General features: G+C 36.5%; 1 protein-coding gene across 1 annotated transcript in view; it reads right to left on the bottom strand.

Moving 5' to 3' along the window:
* The window catches only part of Btk (tyrosine-protein kinase Btk29A), a 145,396-nt gene that overhangs the window by 12,664 nt on the left and 110,670 nt on the right, over positions 1-22,062 (bottom strand). Inside the window, exons 6-12 of the mRNA XM_071597025.1 lie at positions 17,887-17,966; positions 10,547-10,630; positions 8,586-8,650; positions 7,110-7,175; positions 6,802-6,930; positions 5,079-5,272; positions 2,081-2,252 (exon numbers count right to left, since the gene is read on the bottom strand). Of these exons, the coding sequence (XP_071453126.1) occupies positions 2,081-2,252; positions 5,079-5,272; positions 6,802-6,930; positions 7,110-7,175; positions 8,586-8,650; positions 10,547-10,630; positions 17,887-17,966 (790 nt within the window). The remainder of the gene's footprint in view (positions 1-2,080; positions 2,253-5,078; positions 5,273-6,801; positions 6,931-7,109; positions 7,176-8,585; positions 8,651-10,546; positions 10,631-17,886; positions 17,967-22,062) is intronic.

Raw genomic sequence — 22,062 nt, 5'->3', positions numbered from 1 at the left:
GGTTTTTCAGAATGGAAACTCAACAATTAATAAAATTCCTCACTTGACTTAAATTTGCCAAATGCATTATAGGTCTGAACAGCTATTAGATTATTTAACTTCCATTATGAAGACAATATATAATAATCAGAAGGTTTCCTATATAGTTAATCAACCAGATATGAGTAATTTTGTCAACAAGGAGCAGAAAATGCCATGCAGTATATCCATTGCATTGGTTGTGTGTGTGTTCAAATTGCTATTTTCAGAATAATCTTTTCTTTCTATAGATTTATAATACAAAGCTATTCACTATGCATTATTTTGTACCCTAATTTTTAATATTACGCAAAGTAAAAGAGAAACTCCATGTATACTAGCATACAAAGCCTAAAAAGAAGAATGAAATATGTCAACATGATATTGGAAGCCATTATCTCACCCAACGACAGGCTAACATATAATTTATTTCAAACTCTTTCCTGAGGCATTAGACACCATTAACCTGTATTCATGATAATGGCATTGCAGTTTTTCTATTCATTTACTATCAGGTGTCCAACTTAATGCAAGACTTCCCCCTCAAGGATAGAAGGAGGCTCAGATCACCTGGGTTGATCACAAAATTTACTGCCTAGGCATAGGCACTACAATCTATCCCTACACATTGCTTGGTCAATGAATTAATATTATCAATTGCTAGGTCAGGGTTCCTCTGCCAGTGATGCAGATTCTTGCATGGAGCAATAATGGAAGCAGAAGTGGCAGCCTTTTATGCAGGGGTGGTGGGAGGAGGATGACCCACACAAGAAGAGTACAAAACGAGAATTGTTTACAACATCAAGTACCCAGTATCTTTCAATATCTTTTTTGCAACCCTGAATGAAAGTGTAATCCTGTCTCTAAGTGTATTCTTGAACTGTGTCAGGAACATTTTAAATATGGATCTCCTTGTACTCTCTCCTGAACATAAGAGCACGGGAAAATAGGGCACTACAATGACTTCTGTCTGAAAGTTTACATATGTGATCCATCCTTTACCCATTCCCTTAAAATCCCAATTCTATCCAATTACCCACCTATCCCTAACAGTGCTCATGGTTGGCGGTCCACAGCCAAACGACCTTGGCTCTGGGCCACCAATCATAATAACTACTAATATTTATATAACCCTTCTCTTGCATCTGACAATGACTAATAAAACAGGAAGAGGAATATGTTGTGCATGTTTCAGAAAGTAAAAGAAATTCTGTGCGCAATTTGAACACCCTGTGGAGTCATGTCTTGGTTTTTATGGTATTCCCCAGCTTACCGTCATATTGCACTATCCTATTTCCATGAATATTTGTATTACTTCAACAAAACTGTGATCACCTCTAAGGGATTCCAGTCAATTAACAATTTTAGGTGAAATACAGTCGATTTCAAAATAAATGGATATGTTGAAACCATTAAGAGTTTTTCATTTGAAAGTTAATGCTATTGCTACCTTTAAAATGTGCATACACAACTATATCTCAAAACAAGTTATCACAAGGTGCAATATTTAATTTTTGTAGCATTAACATATTTTTCTTTTATTATTTTTCCAAAGCATTATGCATTTCCTCATTCAGGGCATTATTACATTCTTTTTGCATACTAGTACACTTCTTAACATGTAATATTCATTAGAAATAGTAAGAAGGTGTTAATTTTCAATTCAATTACATGCCCCAATATTTCTTCACATAATATCCATGATTAGAGTATGGAGAAGTAACAAAAATAACACTAATTTACTATTGCAAATTTATTTTTTTATCACATTTAAATTTACTACACTGGTGACCAGATATAGTAGCTATTGTTGATTTTTTTATGGACCAGGTTGGACCCAGGTCAGATAAAAATGCTTGGAATTTTTAGCTATTCCCATTGCAAGTAAAATCAAAGAATTAATGGATTGTGACAACCAATGAACCAAATAGTGCAATATAAAAAGAATATGTTATTACAACTTGTGTCGTGATTTTAATATGCATCAATTAAATGTTTATATATTTATATAAATATGGCTATATGCCCATAAGATATTCATGAATAAAATGTCTGAACTCACGTCATGACTTTGGCCTCATCAATGAAGTCATCCTCAGACATTGTGCCCTCTTTCATCATCTTGACAGCCACATCAATGGACCCCCTCCACTTCCCCCGGCGGACGACCCCAAATTGCCCAGAACCCAACTCCTCCAACAGATGCAGTTCCTGAGGATCTATTTCCCATTTGTCTGCAAGAAAATGTGTAACTCTGAATGAACTTGTTGAGGTTAACTAGAAAATATCATGATATGAGGAAGCAAAATTTTTTCAGTGCGTACATCTCAAATTAATATATTAACCCTTTGGCAGGGCATATAATATTTTATATAATATACAGCTGTCTGACACAGGGAGACCACAGAGTATAAAGCAATCCATATAGTTATAATTATAAATATAAGAGGTATGTTTAATAAAGAGTTACCATACATTTTTATTCTTATAATTTATTGTAAAAATTCAATAACATATTATTATTGGCTTTGTGTACATGTATATTGCACATGTGAAAAAAGCTTTACTGATATAACTAGTGGATAATCAATGGCAGCCATTGAACATTGTAGCAAGTTCTGTTGGCCTACACCTGCTCCTGGTGATGAAAAATGCTTATCCATGAAGATGTTTTTTCATATTGTTGAATTGGAAAAAGTCACATGGCCTGTGCCTAGACTATGGGAGGGATTAGGAACACACTTCACATTGAGTTTTGTGAGATAATTGGGATTCACAGTGCATAATCATGGCTGCAATTTTTCTGCTACCAAAAAGTGTGTGGCACTCATTGAGAAGTTCACATTTCTGATAGTGCTCTCAGTGGCAGCAGTGGTGTTAATAAGTACTTCCATAGCAACATTGACAGGAGTTCTGCATCCTCCTCCCTTTGAAATCGATTGTCTTTAAATATTTTAAACCATCTTCTAGCTATACATAAGGGAAGAACACACTCTTCATTAGCCTCCTGTACAAGCTTCAAATGTTCCACACATGCATTACACTTTAAAATAATAAAAAACATGATAAATTAGGTGAATAAATAAATTATGATCACCCTTCATTGAACAGCACTCATATAATTATAACAAATTACTTCAATTTTTTTAACTCTCAACCCTCTTTTGCAAATCAACCAGTCTATAAATAAACAGGCTACAAGAGCACAATTAAAACATTTACAATAGCAAATGCAATCATAAATAAAAACTAAGTACCAACAAAAATTTGGTATAATAACAACAATATATTGAAAAAATTGAAACTGATAAAATCTCCATGAAATTACACATCACTTTTGACCGAAAGATTATCAAAAGGGTTGATTATCCATTTGCCCCAGAGAGAGGCATCCATCCACTCCTCTACCTTGCCCTCCAGCCTCAAAGGTGGTGGCTAATGGCATTTAATCCACTAAATAACTTTTCTGGCTACAATCAAATTATATCATCAAATAACTTAATAGAATGTGATTTCACCATGATGAGCCATCTAAAGAATCGCTTATTTGGATAAATTGAGTATGTAAATGGGTACACTACTTAAATTTGTTTCTGAGCAGCTTCCTTTCAAATAATTTTGAAAACTAGGTCCCATAATTAATTTAGATGTAAAAATTACTTGGTCAACATTAAATGAATATCCATCATTTAAGCATGATATTATAAGTGAATCCATGCATAGCAGTTGGCTGCAATGAATGCTTGGGATTGGGAGAGGTAGTCGACACTGATTTGTCAGCTCTGTGAGTTGGGGAAGGAAAGGCAGAGAAGATTATAGTCTGAGATTGCTGGGACAAATGAAAGGCCATCTCACAGTGGACTGAACATCACTGTCTGGAAAAGTGACAGGGTCCAGTTCTCTACTACCTTGTTCTATTCTGATTACCAGTTTCTGGGAGAAAGGAGGAAGCAGATATTGGTGGATGGCATCATTAAGACTAGTGTACTAATGTGCATTGTACTTATAATTATACTAAGGAATATGAGACTGAATAATTGTGTCTGCTTTTTGTATTTCATACAGCTAAAAATCTTGTGCAATTAGTAAATGATTTATTATAACCAATTTTAAAGACTAACTGCTAAGCATGCAAAAGGCAATGAAATTGAAGGAGCATGAATTTTGCAAGCTGAAAATATTTGGGCAGATAAATCTTCACCGTAGATTTTTCCGCACACAGATTATGCAATGAAACTAAAAATAATCAATAAGCAGTAATATTAACTATGTGAACATTTTTGAAATTGGTGACTGGAATGAACAATTAGATGAATAAAGTGACCAAAACACTAAATAATTCACTGAAAACTACATGCCACACTTTTCTATGATATTACACTGGAATAAAAAATAACAGTCATAAAATTATACACAACCAAATAGCCTTCATTTCCAATTTCCTGCCAGTACTTTGGAATGAATAATGCCATATAATTAAAAATACAATTAGGAAATGAATATTTACATTACAGAAAGTTCAATGCATTGTTTCAATGTAGTGCTATCCATTCATCATTTTAAGACCAAAGAACATGGATGTAATAAAATTAAGGAAAGGTACTTTAACACTTTGTATATGGCTCCATCTCCATTCCTTCCCCCCCCACCACAAGCACACTACCTATGCAATGCATTTATTTTTCCAAGGAATACTACCACATAACAGTACAAAGGCAGGAATGATTTAAGCTTTCTGACCACATCACCAAAACACAAGGAAGAATTCTACCACCAGACACTTCTCATCAGTTTTTATCCATGAATTTGCCATACAATGACGTACATAAGTAGGTCTGAAACGTTGCTCAGTCTGAAATCGAACACTCCAACCATGAACCATCCGAGCATTAACATACACATGACTTTCACAGCATTCAGTTCTTTTTCTAGCAAATCATTCCACAGCTAATTCATAACCACTACCTTAATAGCATACCACAACACATTCATTTAAATCAAGAGATAATTTATTTCACCTGAAAAGGAGAAATGTAACAACTGAAATGAGTAATGCTAACCATGACTAAGGCCCGCAGTAGGTGGAGCTGGCCGATCACAAGGTGAAGCCTTAAGACGAGAGGCAAGTCCCCCGCTGTTGTGACGGTGGTAGTTGACAAGGTCTGGCACAGAGCTGCAGCAATGCTTCTCTGATAGGAAAAAATCCCCCCTTCCATTTTGCTTTATATGGTAATGCTTTACGTGTGGATGAGGACTGTTAATGAATAAAATATTGCTATTAGCCAAATAAAAGCAGCATTGTCTCACAACATTAAGCTCAAATCACTAGAACAATAACATTTTCCCTTAGGAAGTTAAATCAAACTTAAGATGAAATAATATTTTCTTGTCATATAATTTTTAAGGGAAAAAGACCAATTACATAAAATGTTCCATGGTAAATATTGAATAATATGCAATTGAAGTTAGCATTCATTTGCTTTACAACTTGATTATGCTTCTGAATAAGATTTCCACACGATAAATAATGTTTTCAAATTTCATTTAATTGATTGATGGTTTTCAAAAGTATTCTGTTTGATGATATGCAGAAGAAAGATGGGTTCATTTTTAAATAAATTTAATCCTTACTTTCTCCTGACTCAACACAGGAAAAAATTTTCAAAAGTAGCTATGAGATATTATTGATACAGGGCAAGAAACAGCAATTTCAAAACCATATTTATTGAAATAATAGGGCACGGTAGCCTAATGGATAGAGTATATTGGTCAATTTTCCTATTAGGCCTAATTGGGTACATAAAAGTGAACCAATGATTGAGGTCATGTCCTATTGCAAAGTTAACAATAGACTATCAACTAAATGACATCACACCATACATACTCGAGGCAGGGTTAGAATATCTGATCCCCAGATTAGATCCCAAAATCTAATTTAAAACCAAATATTTTAAAGCTGAACTTTTGTTTGTCCCTTGAAATTTTAAACCATGTTTTACTCATTTATTTTACTTGAACATAACTTGGTGTGCATTACCTTTTGGAAATTTGGTATCATACCCATGAATATTTTAAGCCATGCATTTTCATGCATTACTTATGCATTTGGATTACTGCTAGGTATCTGTGGATTGGGGATTTACATTTCAAATAGTAGCATGCAGATACATACAGTAATTAATGAAATATTTTATTTTTAAATGTTTTCATGTTTACAGTTATGGGTATAAACGGGTTTCTACTCTTTTATTCTTTTTCAACACGGCTACCAGAACATTCAATTCAATAAAAAGAGACGTTTCAGGCGTGATATGGTGGAATATCATGATTAATTAAAAATAGCAATTTTCCACAAAAATAAAATTTAATGCGACCGGTTTCAATGTTACTACATCATCATCAGGTCTGATGATGATGTAGTAACATTGAAACCGGTCGCATTAAATTTTATTTTTGTGGAAAATTGCTATTTTTAATTAATTCAATTCAATGTTTATCAGTAAACCAGTCATATAATTCATTATGACTCTGACTTAGCTACTCTAAAATACATTTTTATTTCTTCAATTAATTTTTGAGTTGTTTCTCATTGCAGAAGGAACAGAAAATTATTTTCCTTTTGTGAATTACTTCTTTTAATTGCGAAGTGCCATAAAATCTTATCTCTACTGTTACAACAGATGCGGTAGATTATTTGTTTAAATTACTTTAAATGAAGTCAATTACAAATTAAAATATTTATAAAGAAAAGAAAGATGTTACATGCCCACAACTAATACTCACACTTTGGTGTAGAGAGATAGTGTATAGAGGCCTTTAGTAGATGAATTGCGCACAACAAAACACCCTTCTTTATCCTCCTGCTTGAGCAATGACTCTGCCCTTTGGCGTGACATATCACCAACATACCACCTAAAAGAAATGATACCATGTACACTTGAAAATCATGCATCTTGGCATACCAGGATTCATACAAAGTTTAACTAATCATTGTAGGTATTACAGAGTTGAGTTTTTCATAGCTTTGACTTTGATGAAGATGCTACTTTTTACAAAAATTGAAATTGTTCCACACATACAATTATACTCACTCATATTTTTGAAGTCCTAGCAATTCTTTCTCCTTGACATAGTTACTTGGTATGTATCCAATTGATCTGAAATAAAAATATTAAAGTGAGAATAAAATTAGAATTTATATGTCCCTCTTATGCAGCACAAATCATTATTAAGACTAAAAAATCACATCATATATATTAAAACCAATGAAATACATGTGAGTGAAGCTCATTTATCATCAGGAGTTAGCAGCAAGTGGTACAAAATACACACTTTGGAACTATTCATTTACTTATGGCTGTCAACAGCAATCCATCTTGTCACTACAATTTCATTAATACTTCCGCTTTAATACAGCACTATCGTGACATCATGTGGCACCATTTGTAATATCTCTCAGGTAGATGCTAGGCTCCACAAACACACAGCATACAATATAATCTTAACTAGCAGGTCCCTGCTTGACGAATATTAGGATATAGGAAACTAAAATAGTATACAGAAATTACATTAAGGCAGCATCAGAATATATGTAGAAAGGAAAAACATTCAGCAACTGGCCAGCGGTATAGCTGACAAAGACTTGACAAATGTGTTCTCCTGAATATGGAGAAGGGGACGAAAAAGTATAACTTCAAGTTAAAAAAATAATATTAAGATAGTAGTTTGAAGTCAAAGGAATAAAGAAAATACTCAAATAAAACTTGGAATAGAAACAGCTGAATAAATGGAAGTGCTTTATTATTTCAGGAGCAAAATTACCTGTTAAAGCAGAAGCAAGAAGTAGATAGTATGCAGGATAGACCAGGTTAAAAAGTCTAGCAGAAGGAACAACAATTAACAGGAAATAGTACTAGCCTAGAGATGAAAAATTAGCTAAGAAAAGAGGTTTCGAAGTCATGAAAATGTAGAGCTTAAGATGATGAAATAAAATTTATGCTGAAAATTCAAAAGAAAAGGAAAAAATAATCTGCAATCACTATGTAAAAAAATACAAATTTAAATTTGAACCAAATGAAATTTTAGCCTAACATTGGCCATGGCTTAAATATAAGCCTTACAAAATCTTTTTGGTGTCACTTCCACAACATTGGTAATATTCATTGCCTTCTAGATCAACAAGATTCTTGAATCCACTACATGCCCATCATATTATGAAAACTACATACCTCAACCTAATTAATGGTTGGCTTAATAGGTCAGGGTCGAGTTCTCCAAGCTCTATGGTCAAAGCTCTAGTAGCACTTATTATGGGAGGCAATGGACAGCTGAGGTTATTTGCACCAGAAGGGATGGATGGGAATGGAGGAGTGAAACATGCTGTCGGCATTAGCCTTAAAATACACTACAAATTTTAATGCAATCCCCCAGTAGTTAACTTTACTTATTAAACAGAGTCTAAATGCACTTTACATGAAGAAATGACTCATACTTAGGGGATTCTGATGATTATGGATTATTATATAGCTAATTATGTTAAGGATGCACTGCGCTATGCAACTGCTTACCCATGTTCATCTTTCACCTTCCACCAGTGTTCCTGTGAATCATCCAATACTTCATACTCAGCACCCTGAAACATAAAAAGGATGAATTAAATCTTTAGAAATTAATCTGGAGATTTTAGAGGTGACAATAAAGAAAATGTAATAGATAAATTTGGTGGCATATTTTTATTCAGCCAATTAACCACCCATCCAACACATTGTGAAATGAATTCCATGAATAAAATGTAGGCAATAAGGTTAGAAAAAAATCATATGAATATTGCAAAATTTGATCCATAGAATCACAAACATTAGAACATTCCAGAGAGTATTTTCATAAAATATTTTACTTAACATAAGGTGAGGGGAGAAATGTATTATTGATACAAAGGTAATTAGAAATAAATGACTTACCTCGATGAAACTTTTTTAATTTTCAACATAGTCTCCCTGTTAACTAATGCACTTGGTCCAGCGATGTTCCAATGCCTTGATCTCATCTTGAAAATTAGATTCTTTCAGGTCTTCAAAATACCTGTCTACTTCAGCTGCTAGTTCTTTGTTGGAATAGAATTTCCATCCACCGGGAATAATTTTGATCTAGGGGATGAGATGGAAATCTGATGGAGCCAAATCAGGTAAATAAGGTGGGTGTGGTAACAATTCATCTCTTAGTTTACTTATTTTTGCCATGGCAATGACCCTTGTGTGTGGGCGTGCATTGTCTTGATGAAAGATTACTTTCTTCCTTGCCAAACCGAGCCTTTTTTAGCATCATTCTTTGTATTTGGTCCATCAGGTTAGTGTGGTGTTGTCCAGTAATTGTTTGACCAGTGAGAAGATAATCTATCAGCAGAATTCCTTTTGCACCCAATTAAACTGAAGCCATCACCTTTCCAGCCAACCATTTTGCCATTGCTTTCTTTGGTGATGTTTAATCAATATGTTTCCACTTCTTTGACAACTGCTTTGTCTCTGGGGTATAGCAGTGGACCCAAGCTTTACTTATGGTCACAAACCCCAGCAGAAAATCTTGCTGGTTGTCCTTAAAACAAGTCAAACAGTTTGGAAATTTCCACTCTCATGCGTTTGTGATCATGCCCCAAGAGTCATGGCACCCATCTGGCAGGTCATATCCAATTCCCGGTTAAAATGTGATATGGCTGTCCAGATGATATCCCCACAGCTTCATTAATTTCTTGTACTCTCAATCGGTGATCCTCCATGACCATTTTATGCACTTTTGCAATAATTTCTGGGGCACAAGGCACATTTTGGATGACCACTACATGGATCATCATCTAAACTGTCCCGATCAAACCTTAACTCATTTTTCCACTTAACAACAGTTTAATATGAACGAGCAGAGTCCCTCAGAGTATTCTGAAAGTCTACATGAATTTCCTTCACTTTCATACCTTCCTTTAAGAAGTATTTAGTCATAACTTGCATCTCAATTTTTTTAATCTACACAAATCACCACACAGGAATAACAACATAAGAGGCATCCAGGCCACAGATCTCTTCCCAGAGCACTGATGCATTGTGTGTTTACTCTTACATGACTACCTACTACTACACGGGAAACTTGTTGCGCTAGTGCTGACATTTGCTGATGATTCTAAGAACCTTTCCATCTCCCCTCATACATTTTACTATGAAAACCATTTAAACATCTCCAGGTTTCACATATTTTTGCATGTTAAAAACTGTTACCAAATCACTGTATATTTCTGAATAAAATACTCGAAAAACCATTACAAATTTTGAGGAAATTCAAATACAAAAATGCATATAAGAAATTCATTACAACTGATTAAATTTTGAGAAGCCAAAGACAATTGATGCTAAACAATTCCACATAATCCTACTTCTATGATGTGCAAATCAACTATAAATTTACTTAGACCAATATTTTAAACTCAAGCATTTTTTAAGTGTTGGACATGCAGTTGTTAAGATAAGAGAAGCAATGAATTCACCTTTTCCAATGAGAGGTCACCTCCTTCGATTGCCTTGAAGGGATAAAGTGCCACCACTACCTTGGGTCGTATCATCAACTTCTCCTAAAAATCAAAGAAAACATTAATCAACCACTTAAGCTAGGATTCACTCAATTAACTTACTTGAGTTTTACAAGTCTTTGAGTTTCACCATCTGATTAATAACAAGAGTGGTGGCTTACACTCCACCACCAGAGGTTTAGATTATTTTTATGTGAGCGTAACTCATAGCTCTTGTTGTTAACAGGAAACTTTACTGTCTAAAATGCCAGCGATATCATGTTTGGCTTAAGTTATGTGCTATAATATCATTTTTTTTGGATCAAAAATGCTGGTCACTTATGGTTAACAAGCACCATCTTCTTAACCTCAGCATGACCACTGAACTAAGGCACAGGTTTCCTTAATTACTTTCTCTGATCTAAAGAAGTTTAAAATCACTTTTTTGTTAGTTTCAACCACAATTTCCTCTTTTTTTCTAAGATTGGCAATACATTAATTCTGCACTCTTTATATTGCTGAATAGAAGATTTTCATTCTTGCAATAATAATTATTCCAAGTGAGGCAAACAGTGCCAATTTATGACATAATTACCATTTTTCCCAACCCTTTAGATGCATTTTTTTTTCTTTAAAATGTACTCTAAAACAACTGCATCTTATGGGCCATAGGTAAATGGGAATAACTTTGTCCTATAAGTCACAAGCCAATTTGCCAAGGAAAATACTTACTATCTAGTATTTTTTCCCTCATCAGGCATAGAAAATTGTGGCCTTTATTACAGATTTTGATAATAACTTTTTTGAGCCAGTAGTAAGCAATAGAGCTTAATTACTTTCTGGACAGACTTCCTTAAAAAATCCCAAATTAATCGTCGATCTATAACATTTGGCACATTTATTTATATCTGGCATGTGATGCTGCTGAAAACTAATGTGCATGGGCTAACCAGAAGGTCACCCATCTCCTCAAACATTTCATGGTAAACTCGGTGCCTACAGGCAATCAACCATAAGTAATATTATAGTGCTGTGAAATCTGTATCATGTTCCTCTCTATTTAGTGTGCATATCTGCTTTTACACACAGACACTAAGTTTTGCATAAAAAGTTAAAATTAGAACAATCTCATGGCATGTAAAGAGAGACGATTGTCATACAGTATTGCCTCTCAACTTTAAAGTTATGAATTACACTTCAGGACATGGACACAGGGCACCTGAAAGGCACCACTGACTGAGAGGATGAAACGAAAATGGAGGAAGTAGAAGATTGATTCAGTGAATGCAGAAGAACATTCCAAGAACACGAAAATAAATCACGGGAAGAATTACTGTTCCAACAAAAACGATTTTAACTGAAGTGAGAAAGCTAGCAATAGTTTCGTCTACTGCCGAATTTCTTGGTACAACATCATGGTACAAGAGATTTATGAAGAGAAAGGTTCTGTGCATACAAAGCAGAACCATAACAGCATAAAAACTGTCACTTGAATATGAAAGAAAGATTATAGAATTCCAAAAATGTAGCATTTACTAGAGAAAAAGGATGTATTTATAGATATGACAAAATGAGAATACAGATGAGGTGCCCTTGTTCTAAGGTGCTAAATAGGCAATAATAAAGACTTCTGTAACAAGAAGAAGCACTATATTGTTGTTCTTGTATGCTGCGATGATGGTTCAAAACTCCCTCTTTTGTTTACCTTTAAAAAATAGTATATGTAAAGTAAAACATGAAATTTATATTCTTGTTCATCCCAAAGGATGAATGGATGGAAATGGCACCAAGCTTCTGGGTGGTCTTCTGAAGGAATCAACTTTGTTAGTGTGCCATCAGTTTAAGGAAATTGAGTCAGCAGGAAGCCTTGCCACTAAACGAAAGATGCATCTAGCCATGATTTCTAGTGGATTACCTTCTCAATTGCAACCTTTGAAGGTTTCAATCAATAAACCATTCTAGGGATCTATGCAAGAGTGGATAACGTAGATTAGGGCACAACTCATGAGGTCACACAGATGGGAAGACTGAAATGGCTGTCAATTTCTATTGTTTGCAAGAGGGTGAAGAATTCCTGGCAGAAAGTTAAGAGTGTGACTATCATAGTCTTTTAAAAAATATGAAATTAGCTATTCACCAGATGGAAGTGAAAATGAAATTGTGTATGAGGAAACTGAAAAATCCATTGAAAATAACTGCGTAGCTGATTTTAGCAGCAGTAAAGATGAATTTCAGGGGTCCTACAATGAATAAACGTCAATGCAGTAGATATTTTTTTAAAGCAACAATTTCTTTTCCTTTGTTAAGTGTGAATATGAAAATACTTCACTTCTTTCCAGTCTGATTCAAGAATTTTTCCTTAATTCTAACATGACAATCAAGTGCCTTATGAGACAGGAAATCCTGAAATTCAAAATCACTAAAAGAAAATCTTAATCACTTATAATTAGCAAACACAATGATCTCACTAACAGTTACTGCATATTACATGAATGTAGCAGTGAAAATGTGTACAAAGCATAATTTTCTCTTTTTCTAATCTCATTCTAGTGGAACACAAAAATCATATCTTTAAACTGTCTATTTTGTGTATTATTTATATTTTTCTAGTTTCAGGAATGCAATAAGTACCGTCATCAATCGATCCGAATACCCCTGGTGATATAACTCCTTTTACAGTCCTTTCAAATAATCATGCATTGCTAATATATAACGTGCTGCCTAATATTGTGTAATCCTTTACTACAGTCAACCTAGTATGAATTGCATGTAATACCTTTGCAAGAAAATTATTCTTTAATACTCGATGTTTAACAATGTGCAAAGCAGATGATTTATATTGTAAGGCCTAAAATAGTGGAGCTGACAGGTTAACAAAAGTTATTTTATGGGAACAGCTAAGAATCAAACAACAGTTTGCCCATTGAAATATTTAAGTTGCAGTTTTTCTGGAACTAGAAATGGATAAGCTTATTATCATAAGGTATTCTGAACCAGAGCTGTCTATTTCTCTAGATAATACCCAGATGATAAGGCCTTGAATAATATTTTGCGCGTAAAAATGCTGACTAATGACGGTTGATTCCTTGGGTGCGTTCCGATTTCCGCTTCAAGCGTGTATGATGCCCTTCTGATTCTAGCCTTATGGATATCTTAACAAAGGCCGGAAGAATACTACCTTGATCAAAAAGTTCCCGGAATAACCACCGTGTGGCGCTCTCATCGTTCCGATTTGAGTTCTGTTTTTTTTGTTAAATTGGTACATCTGTTGTTGATATTCCCTTTAAATCTTAGTGTCATAACTTGACATTTGTAAAAGTTACGTAGCCAAGAGTACATCTATCTCTGTGTGTGTTGGCAATTTTTTACAATTTCAGAAATGGATTTAAATTTGCAACAACGAACTTGTATTAAATTTTGCGTAAAAAACGGATTTAGTGGCGCACGGACGTTGGAAATGTTGGAAAAGTGTTTCGGCAACGATTCTCTAAAAAAAAACGGTCGTTTACCAGTGGCACGAGCGGTTCAGAAGTGGTCGTGAGTCAATCGAAGATGATGAACGCAGTGGCAGACCATCGACATCGAAAGTCGGTGAAAAAATTGATAAAGTAAAAGAAATGTTGGTCAATAACCGCAAATTAACCATCAGAGAAATAGCGGAGGACTTGAGCATTGCCTATGGATCCGCCCAAGACATTGTGGTTAATGATTTGGGTTTCCGTCGTGTAGCAGCAAAGTTGGTGCCAAAAGACCTCAATTTCATGCAAAAAAGAGACCGTGTTGACGTCGCAAAAGACATGATTTGCGAGGCTGAATCCGATCCCACATTCATCAAAAGGATCATTACTGGAGACGAGACGTGGGTTTATGAGTACGACACGCAATCCAGACATCAGGCAAGTGAATGGCGTTCACCAAATGAGCCGAGACCAAAAAAACCACGTCGTTTTCAGTCAAAAAAGAAGGCAATGCTGACGGTTTTCATGGATTACAACGGTGTAGTGCATCATGAATTTTTGCCAGAAGGCCAGACAGTAAACAAAGAGTATTATTTGGGCGTTATGAGACGTTTGCGTGAAGCAATTCGCCAAAAGAGACCAGAAATGTGGGCAGAAAACTCGTGGATTTTGCACCATGATAACGCACCGTCGCACAGTGCTATCATTATTCGTAATTTTTTGACGAAAAATGCAACAAATACCATCCAACAGCCACCGAATTCACCTGATTTGGCTCCCTATGACTTCTTTCTGTTCAATCGAGTTAAAAAACCATTACGGGGAACGCGTTTTAGCAGCCGAGAGGAAGTAATGGAAAAATCGCAGGAAGCACTGATGGACATACCGAAAACCGAATATAAAAAATGTTTCGAGGATTGGATCAAGCGCTGGCATAAGTGTGTTGCAGTCGATGGGGATTACTTTGAAGGGGACAATATAGATTTAGATGAATAAACTTGTATTTTTAATTTTCTGAATAAATTCCGGGAAATTTTTGATCAAGGTAGTATATATGTTCTTGCTTCAATCGCACCAAAAGCTCCAGCCCGATGCCCTCAGCGGTTGACGCGCACACCTACGCTATACGCAACCCGCGATGTCTGTTAACCTTCGCCGTTGAAGTGTTCACATGTTGCCGATTTTCAGGTAAATAACATTACACCACGCTTATGTTGTAGTGAAAACCACTGTCAGAATACCTCAGAACAACTAGGAGTTTGGAAAATCATTACTTAATAACAGACAGAATATCATTTGGATATTCAGTGTCAAGAAATAGACAACGCAAATGGAGGTCAAAAGTTATAAAAAGAGAGTATGAGATATGAAGTACTTCTCAATGAGATGAAGGGAAAATAAGTCCACGGGTTAGACATCCTCAGAGGGCAAGCAGAAATAACTCGGCGCTTAATTAGAAGCACATGGGGACGGAAGAATGAGAGGGGAAGTAGTGCTAGAGGGCGTGGAAGGTCAGATGGCAGAATGGATAGGAACTCACTTGGCACTGTGAGCCAGTCATCACCTCCAAAACACTTCAATATTTAAAAGCTAGCATTCTGAAAGCATTACAAACTATTAACAATACCATTATTGCAACAACAATAATGTGAAAACTCAATAATTACATGTTTTAATTAACGGTCTATTATGGCTTGCGCCCGAGCTTGATTCTTTCCGCGAGGCCAAATGAAAATTAAGTCATGGATGAAGTGTGTCCCACTTTTACAAGTAAATTTTATTATTTCTCTCTATTTCATCCTAGGTTTATAACTGCGAATACCTAAGCGAACGGGAATCAGCCAGATGCTGAATTTGAAAATTGAAGGCTATTTCTTGTGCTAAATAGCTTGTGCTATAGGCTAGTTCTTGTGCTGCTATAGCTTGTGCATCCAATTTATTTAAACTCTCATAAAAATATCGACACAACCGTTTTTAATATAATTTGTGTGAATTCAGTGAGGCCAAATAGATTGAGAACATTCGCTATTTCAGACTTTCGTTGTGAGAAATACGTAAAAGAAAAAATTGCAATTGACGATCCGTAAAAAGTACAAAGGCTTACTTCGAGGGGGAAAATTGAAATAAACCGTCTAATGGTATGACGCATGAATAACCATCGGGACAGGAAGAACAGGGCCCTAGAGGCAATCTCTCTCGTATAACGTGCTCTTAGATATGCATATATCCCCTGCTCTTGAAAGTGTATTGGGGCATTACGCCGTAACAGGGCGGCCAGATTGATCGATATACCGCAGATTGGTGTACTTGAGCCTGCAAAACGCGACCGATTCCAATTGTGTACTCGTAGGTGGGCCGCAGTTCGGACGAACTGAAGATTTACTCTTTTACGACTTTTGAACGTCATCTGGAATAATAATAAAAGGATTTTTCTCCTTTGACAAATCTGAATAACTGCGGGATATTCCGCGTCAACCTGCATTTCAAAAAGTGAATTGCGTCAAAAGCCCGGATGTAACCGACTCGGTCGCAGGCGAAAATGTGTCCACTCAGGGTTGATCCGAGCGCTCTGGGCGTTCCTCACGGAACTTCTCAAACTAGGCGGAACGAGTAAAGAGTCGTCCATTGTTGTCAAATGTTGCCTCTAATGGCTTTTGGCTCAAATGGCCGAACAGCGTAGCAAGGAAATGGCGTCAACAATGGACGCCATTTCACTCTATAACTATACAAGGAAATTGAGAAGTGGCTGCAGGCCTCTCCTGTGGCTTGACACCCTTGGCAGTGGCCTGCCCATTGCCAGCTGTCACCATGGACAGTGAAGTTTGTTCTCAAGGTACATCTGCTCCAGTATTTTTATAGGCTTGGGATTTATGATAATACTTTCTGTTAAATTTAAAAATATTATTATATTTAAGCAAAAAAGATTGCCTAAAATGGAGACGACTGTGACCCCGGGGGAAAAATAGTACAGAACTATCATGCCGCCAACTACGAAAATTAATTCAGAAGCTGTATTAAATGGGATATTTCTCTTGTCCGAGGTAAATTCGGCCCTATTCACGCGTAATTATTAATTGAGAATGATTAACCGTGGTTTATTACTCTCAATAATAAGTATGTTTAGCTTGAAGAAATTATCAAAAACGTACTTTTCCCCGAACGCCGACGATGAAACGTTGAGCTCTACCTCCAAAAGCTATCAGATAAGCGAATTGTCGAAGGTGAACGTGGAGGTACGAAAGTACATACCAGAACATTACCTTCAAGTGAAGGACAATTCTAAGGTGGAGCTGCGAGTCTGTTTACTAACGAAGCATTCATTTTTATGCGGTATAGCTATTTAAAAACGTTTATTTGTATAATATACAATAATCTTATAAATCTCTTTCATTAAAGAAAGTTTCGTTTCGCCAAAAAGCCCTTCAACTTTTTAAAATATTATTCAGGTTATTGGATTCAGGATTAATTAAACTTTATCAGAGTGTTTTTTATTCTCATCTCTAAGGTTACAATGCATCACCCACTTGAGAGGCTTTTTGTATAATATAAAATGTGATTACGAACTTCTTTCGTTATTACAAATCCCTACTCACACAAATAACTCCTTGCTCAAATGTGATTTCAACTGAAGTTGACATTTTTGACGATACATATTTTTCTTCTTGAAACAATTATTATGTTTACCTTTGGAGATTCAAACTCGTATGAAGTTTGAACCTTTCAATACTCCCGACCTAAACAATACAGTGATCATATCAGTCATAGCAGCGGCCCGAAAGCTCTTCTCCTGTCACATGGACACGCTCTTCGGCTCTTGGATGAGCGCGTTATTGAATAAAATAATATTATCGAGGGACTTACCTTGATCTTGGAGGAGGGGGTGCCGGGGGCGGGCGCCCCTCCGGGCATCGTGGCGGCCGCCGGCGCCGGGGAGGCCGCTCCTGAAAACGAATAAAGAGTTCGATGAGTAGGGAAAGCCCAAACTCGGCAAGTTACAAGTCAGCAATACCTACAGGGGAAGAATGCCGTACTACTACATATAATCTATAGAGGGTTGCCACGGCCGCTTTATACACAATTTTTGAGCACCCAGTGAAACACTAGTCTCTCAGTGAGAGCAAACTGAAAAATAAAATTTAAGTCTGCTGTTGATTTTTCCCGGACGCATAATCTTTTACTGAAGGAGGGGAAAAAATTACTTTGTACATTGCATTTCCACAAAAATGTTTTATTTTCATGACCCGGATTCCAAAATTCTTATATCATTATCCTGAACGCTTTCACAACGTGTAGTTGGTTAAGGCTTCATTTGTCTTCCACGAGTTTCCGTCGTGTCGGTTGTTTAAGTGACGATTTTCACCTCCGGTCAAGCACGCGCTTTAATACCGAAGTGAATACTTAGACCTTAAGAAGCCTCTAGGATGTTACCAGCACTATAAAAGCGCTATATCCACAATAATGGAAATGGCTTTCAACAAAACAGCCTACGTCACAGACATTCCTGGAAGCAGAACGATGCCTATATTCGGCTTGAAATGTTGGAATCCGGATTTGAACACCTCATTGTCATCTTCAGGTCATTGAAATGCCGAACTCAGGTCGTAAAAAACATTTTAATAGGAATGAATAGCATGAAGTTATTGTAACCTTGTGTTACATATCACAATTACGGCCGCGTCTGTTGATTGCTTACACAAGTTTGTTTCAGAAATTTAAAACACGGTGATGATTCATTATGCAAAGGTGTTTGGTGAATCTCACCACGTAGTTCTTATATTGACATCTCTTCAGTGAATTTTATAAATTTATCAATGCCCTAAGAGGTAATATTTGGTGGAGGGGACAGGGATGTTAAAAAGGGATGAGCTGGTACAAACAGTCGCAAATCGCAAATACTCTCCCAGTGGGGTTTGAGGTACATAGACATCCTCGTGAGACGCAATCGTACACACATTCAGGGTTTATGGGCCGGAACTTTTAAGTACAGTGACCCGCCAATCTGGGCCAGTGGCCGGAGTCTTCTTTAGTGGCTCTCCCAGTTCACTTCCCCTCGACGATCGCCTTCCTCAGGTCACACTGACTCAAATTGTGGCCGTTTTCCCATTATCTTTTCTGAGTTTCTTTTGAATTTTGAAGATGGTACCTAGCAGGTCTCCTGGATGCGCTACCTTTACTAAGGTGTCATCTGCAAAACTGAGCATGCTAATTTTATCTTCGTTTATCTCAATTCCTTTGATGCCCATTTTTGTGGTTCTTTTATTCTCAGGGCATCTTTGTGCAACCCCTTTTTTATTTTTCTTTCGCCTTTCGTAATGCAGCGATTTGATTCTTGTACATTTTATGGACAATATTTTTTTTCGCCATAAACAATGCCAAGTGTTTCCAGTAATTTAGACATCATGTTCCACTCGATATTTTCTTTCAAAGGCCTTCTCCAAATCCACGCTTGCCATATAACATTTTAATCTTATCATTATTTATATACGATTGCATTCCATTTCAATCTTATCTCGAAATGGACACCTAAGCTAAATACTTTCCCCGAGAGAACACAGCAAAATTATTTTGGACCTCGAGTAGACACGACACACGAGTGCACTGATGCGAGATCAAGCACAACACGCAAGGGATAGCTGCGTTCTGATTGGCCGAGAAATGGCGGCGTAGTTCATGGCGAAAACCCATCATTAGCCCACAAGGACACAACTGCCGCCAAGATCATTTTCTAAGATTCTTCCAATCACCTTCGCACGAAACCTCACGAGTGAATGAAAACAAAGGCCTGTGCACTGCCATTAAGGACCTCAAAAAACAACCAACTGTAACGCTCAACGCTTTATTGGATAAATCTGTAATACACGCTAAGGGTATCCGCTGCAATCCCATGAATTGTTGCTGTATGAAGACGATCCCACCAGTCAAGAGGGGAAGGGTGACGTGAGAGAACGTTGCATTTCGGTTCTCTTTTAACGAGCAAATTGGCTGCTTTCCCGGAAATTCCGCCGCATTCCTCATTGTACTAAATCACACTTGTCGTCCGTCGCGGTGCTTAATAAAGGGAACATATTATTAGTCGTGAGCGTGGGAATAATCCAAATACACGATTGGAAAGGCTATCGACAAACTGATTCCTTTCAATTAAGAATGTGAATGACCGCAAGACAAATACAATCATAATGTAAACAAAGACATGGAAGACAAAATATGTCGTAACAGTGCGCATGGAGTTGTTTCGCTGTCTCCCCGATTTAGGGTTGGAAATATCATCAGTTCATGATTTCCACAAATTAAATCATTCTCAGGCCTTAACCCTCCTCGTCCATCAATATTCAAACAAAATGTCACCGTGCCCACTCAAGCGCTGCGAAAATCCACACAAATTACGAGGGAACGCACCATTAAATTAAGAAAAAAAATTAAAGACGATATCAATAACAAGGATTTGCTTCATTAGTTCCTTTACCCGTCTTATTAAAACAGCTTTCCAAACCAACATTTACAAAACTACCTTATGGTAAGAAATAAGGCTGGCAAATGTTGCTCATACTGCATTAAACTACAGGCCAGGGAATCTAGCGATTAAAAATCATCTTATTCTGACACCAATGCCATTAGATTAAACAACCAGTAAATTAAATTTCGGAAATTCTCTTCTCCTACAGTGCCACATCAGTAAATAAGAGACGATTTGAACTTTCCACCTTTAGGTTACCGACGAACAAGCTATTCCGAGAAATGACCGGCGAGGAATAATTGACACATTTTATGCACAGAGTCGTCAAGTATTTGCAACGAGAACGACGCTGATGACCGGTACCTTAAATGAACTCTAATACAAAAGATTGGAGAAAGCTTTTACAAACAAAATGGTTTTTTATATGCTCAAAACTTAGGCGTTAGGGAAAAAGGGAGGATAGGAAATTTTTAAGAAGTGGGTGTGGACAAAAATGGAGTAAATAAAATGGAAGGATAGAAAAACGAAGGCAGAAGAGCATGATAGGAGAAGAGAGGTTTTTGAGAGAAATTCGGAGGAGGTAGAGAAAGAAATATTGAAACGCAGTAAGATACCGAAAACGGTAAGAGAGGGAAGAATGTTGGAAAAGCAAGGTAAAGGGAGGAAAATATTTAGACATTTCGGACTGTATGAAGAGAGGGAGAACTTTATTGGGAATTGAAAAACGGGTATTCATAGATCGGGGTGTAGGGTTTGTCGTGCAGTGATCGGCAGTCCATAATCGCTGAATACCAAAAACCTACATTGGCCTGTAAACCAATGCAACCAAATAATGAGTGGAAAATACCTGGTTTATATTAATATGCATTAGATAATGTCGCAGGATGAAAATGATGATTCATTCAACTCGTTACTTAGCATCTTACCTATGAGTGAAATAAGAGCTCGTTATTTGAATGAGTATCAGAAATTTTATTTTTTGAATTTTCTACGGTTATGAGACAGATGGAGAGCGAAATAATACCCTGTCCGACATGCTAGTAATACGAGTCATAAGCTTAAATTAATTGCCATTATAATCTGGAGAAATGCAATACAACTGGATACATGATGTTCGAAGGTGATCACCACCATGGCGAGATAAAACCATTGCGACTGCATTTAAATAAGCTATAGCCAATATAATCCAATGTAATCCAACTCTCTTGGGAATCAAATAATTTAGTCCGCATTGACAGAACGGCTAGAAGCCCCTTTACTTTAAGTTCCCTCAGATAGAAAGGACATTCCTCCCTATAACCTTGATTTCTACTTTTCCTTTCAGCCACCACGTTTTAATTTTAGAGTTTTAAGCTTCTAAAACACGAACACAAAATGAAGAAAAAAATTGGAAAATTATATGAACAGCCTTAGCGGCACCGTCAACTTTTAATGCCCTTCCATTCTGTTTAAAAGGAACACCACAGAGGTGGGGATTTCATTTATAATCTCAGCTACTTTACAGGACGCTCCTAAGTTTTGGTTCCGCTTGGCAATGTGCCACCGCGCCACACACGTACAATTCGCAACATTTCTGCTCTAGG

This window comes from Hetaerina americana, unplaced genomic scaffold, assembly GCF_022747635.1.
Source record: "Hetaerina americana unplaced genomic scaffold, ioHetAmer1.1.p SCAF_8, whole genome shotgun sequence".
NCBI lineage: Eukaryota > Metazoa > Arthropoda > Insecta > Odonata > Calopterygidae > Hetaerina > Hetaerina americana.
This window is presented reverse-complemented; position numbering and strand designations above follow the sequence as displayed.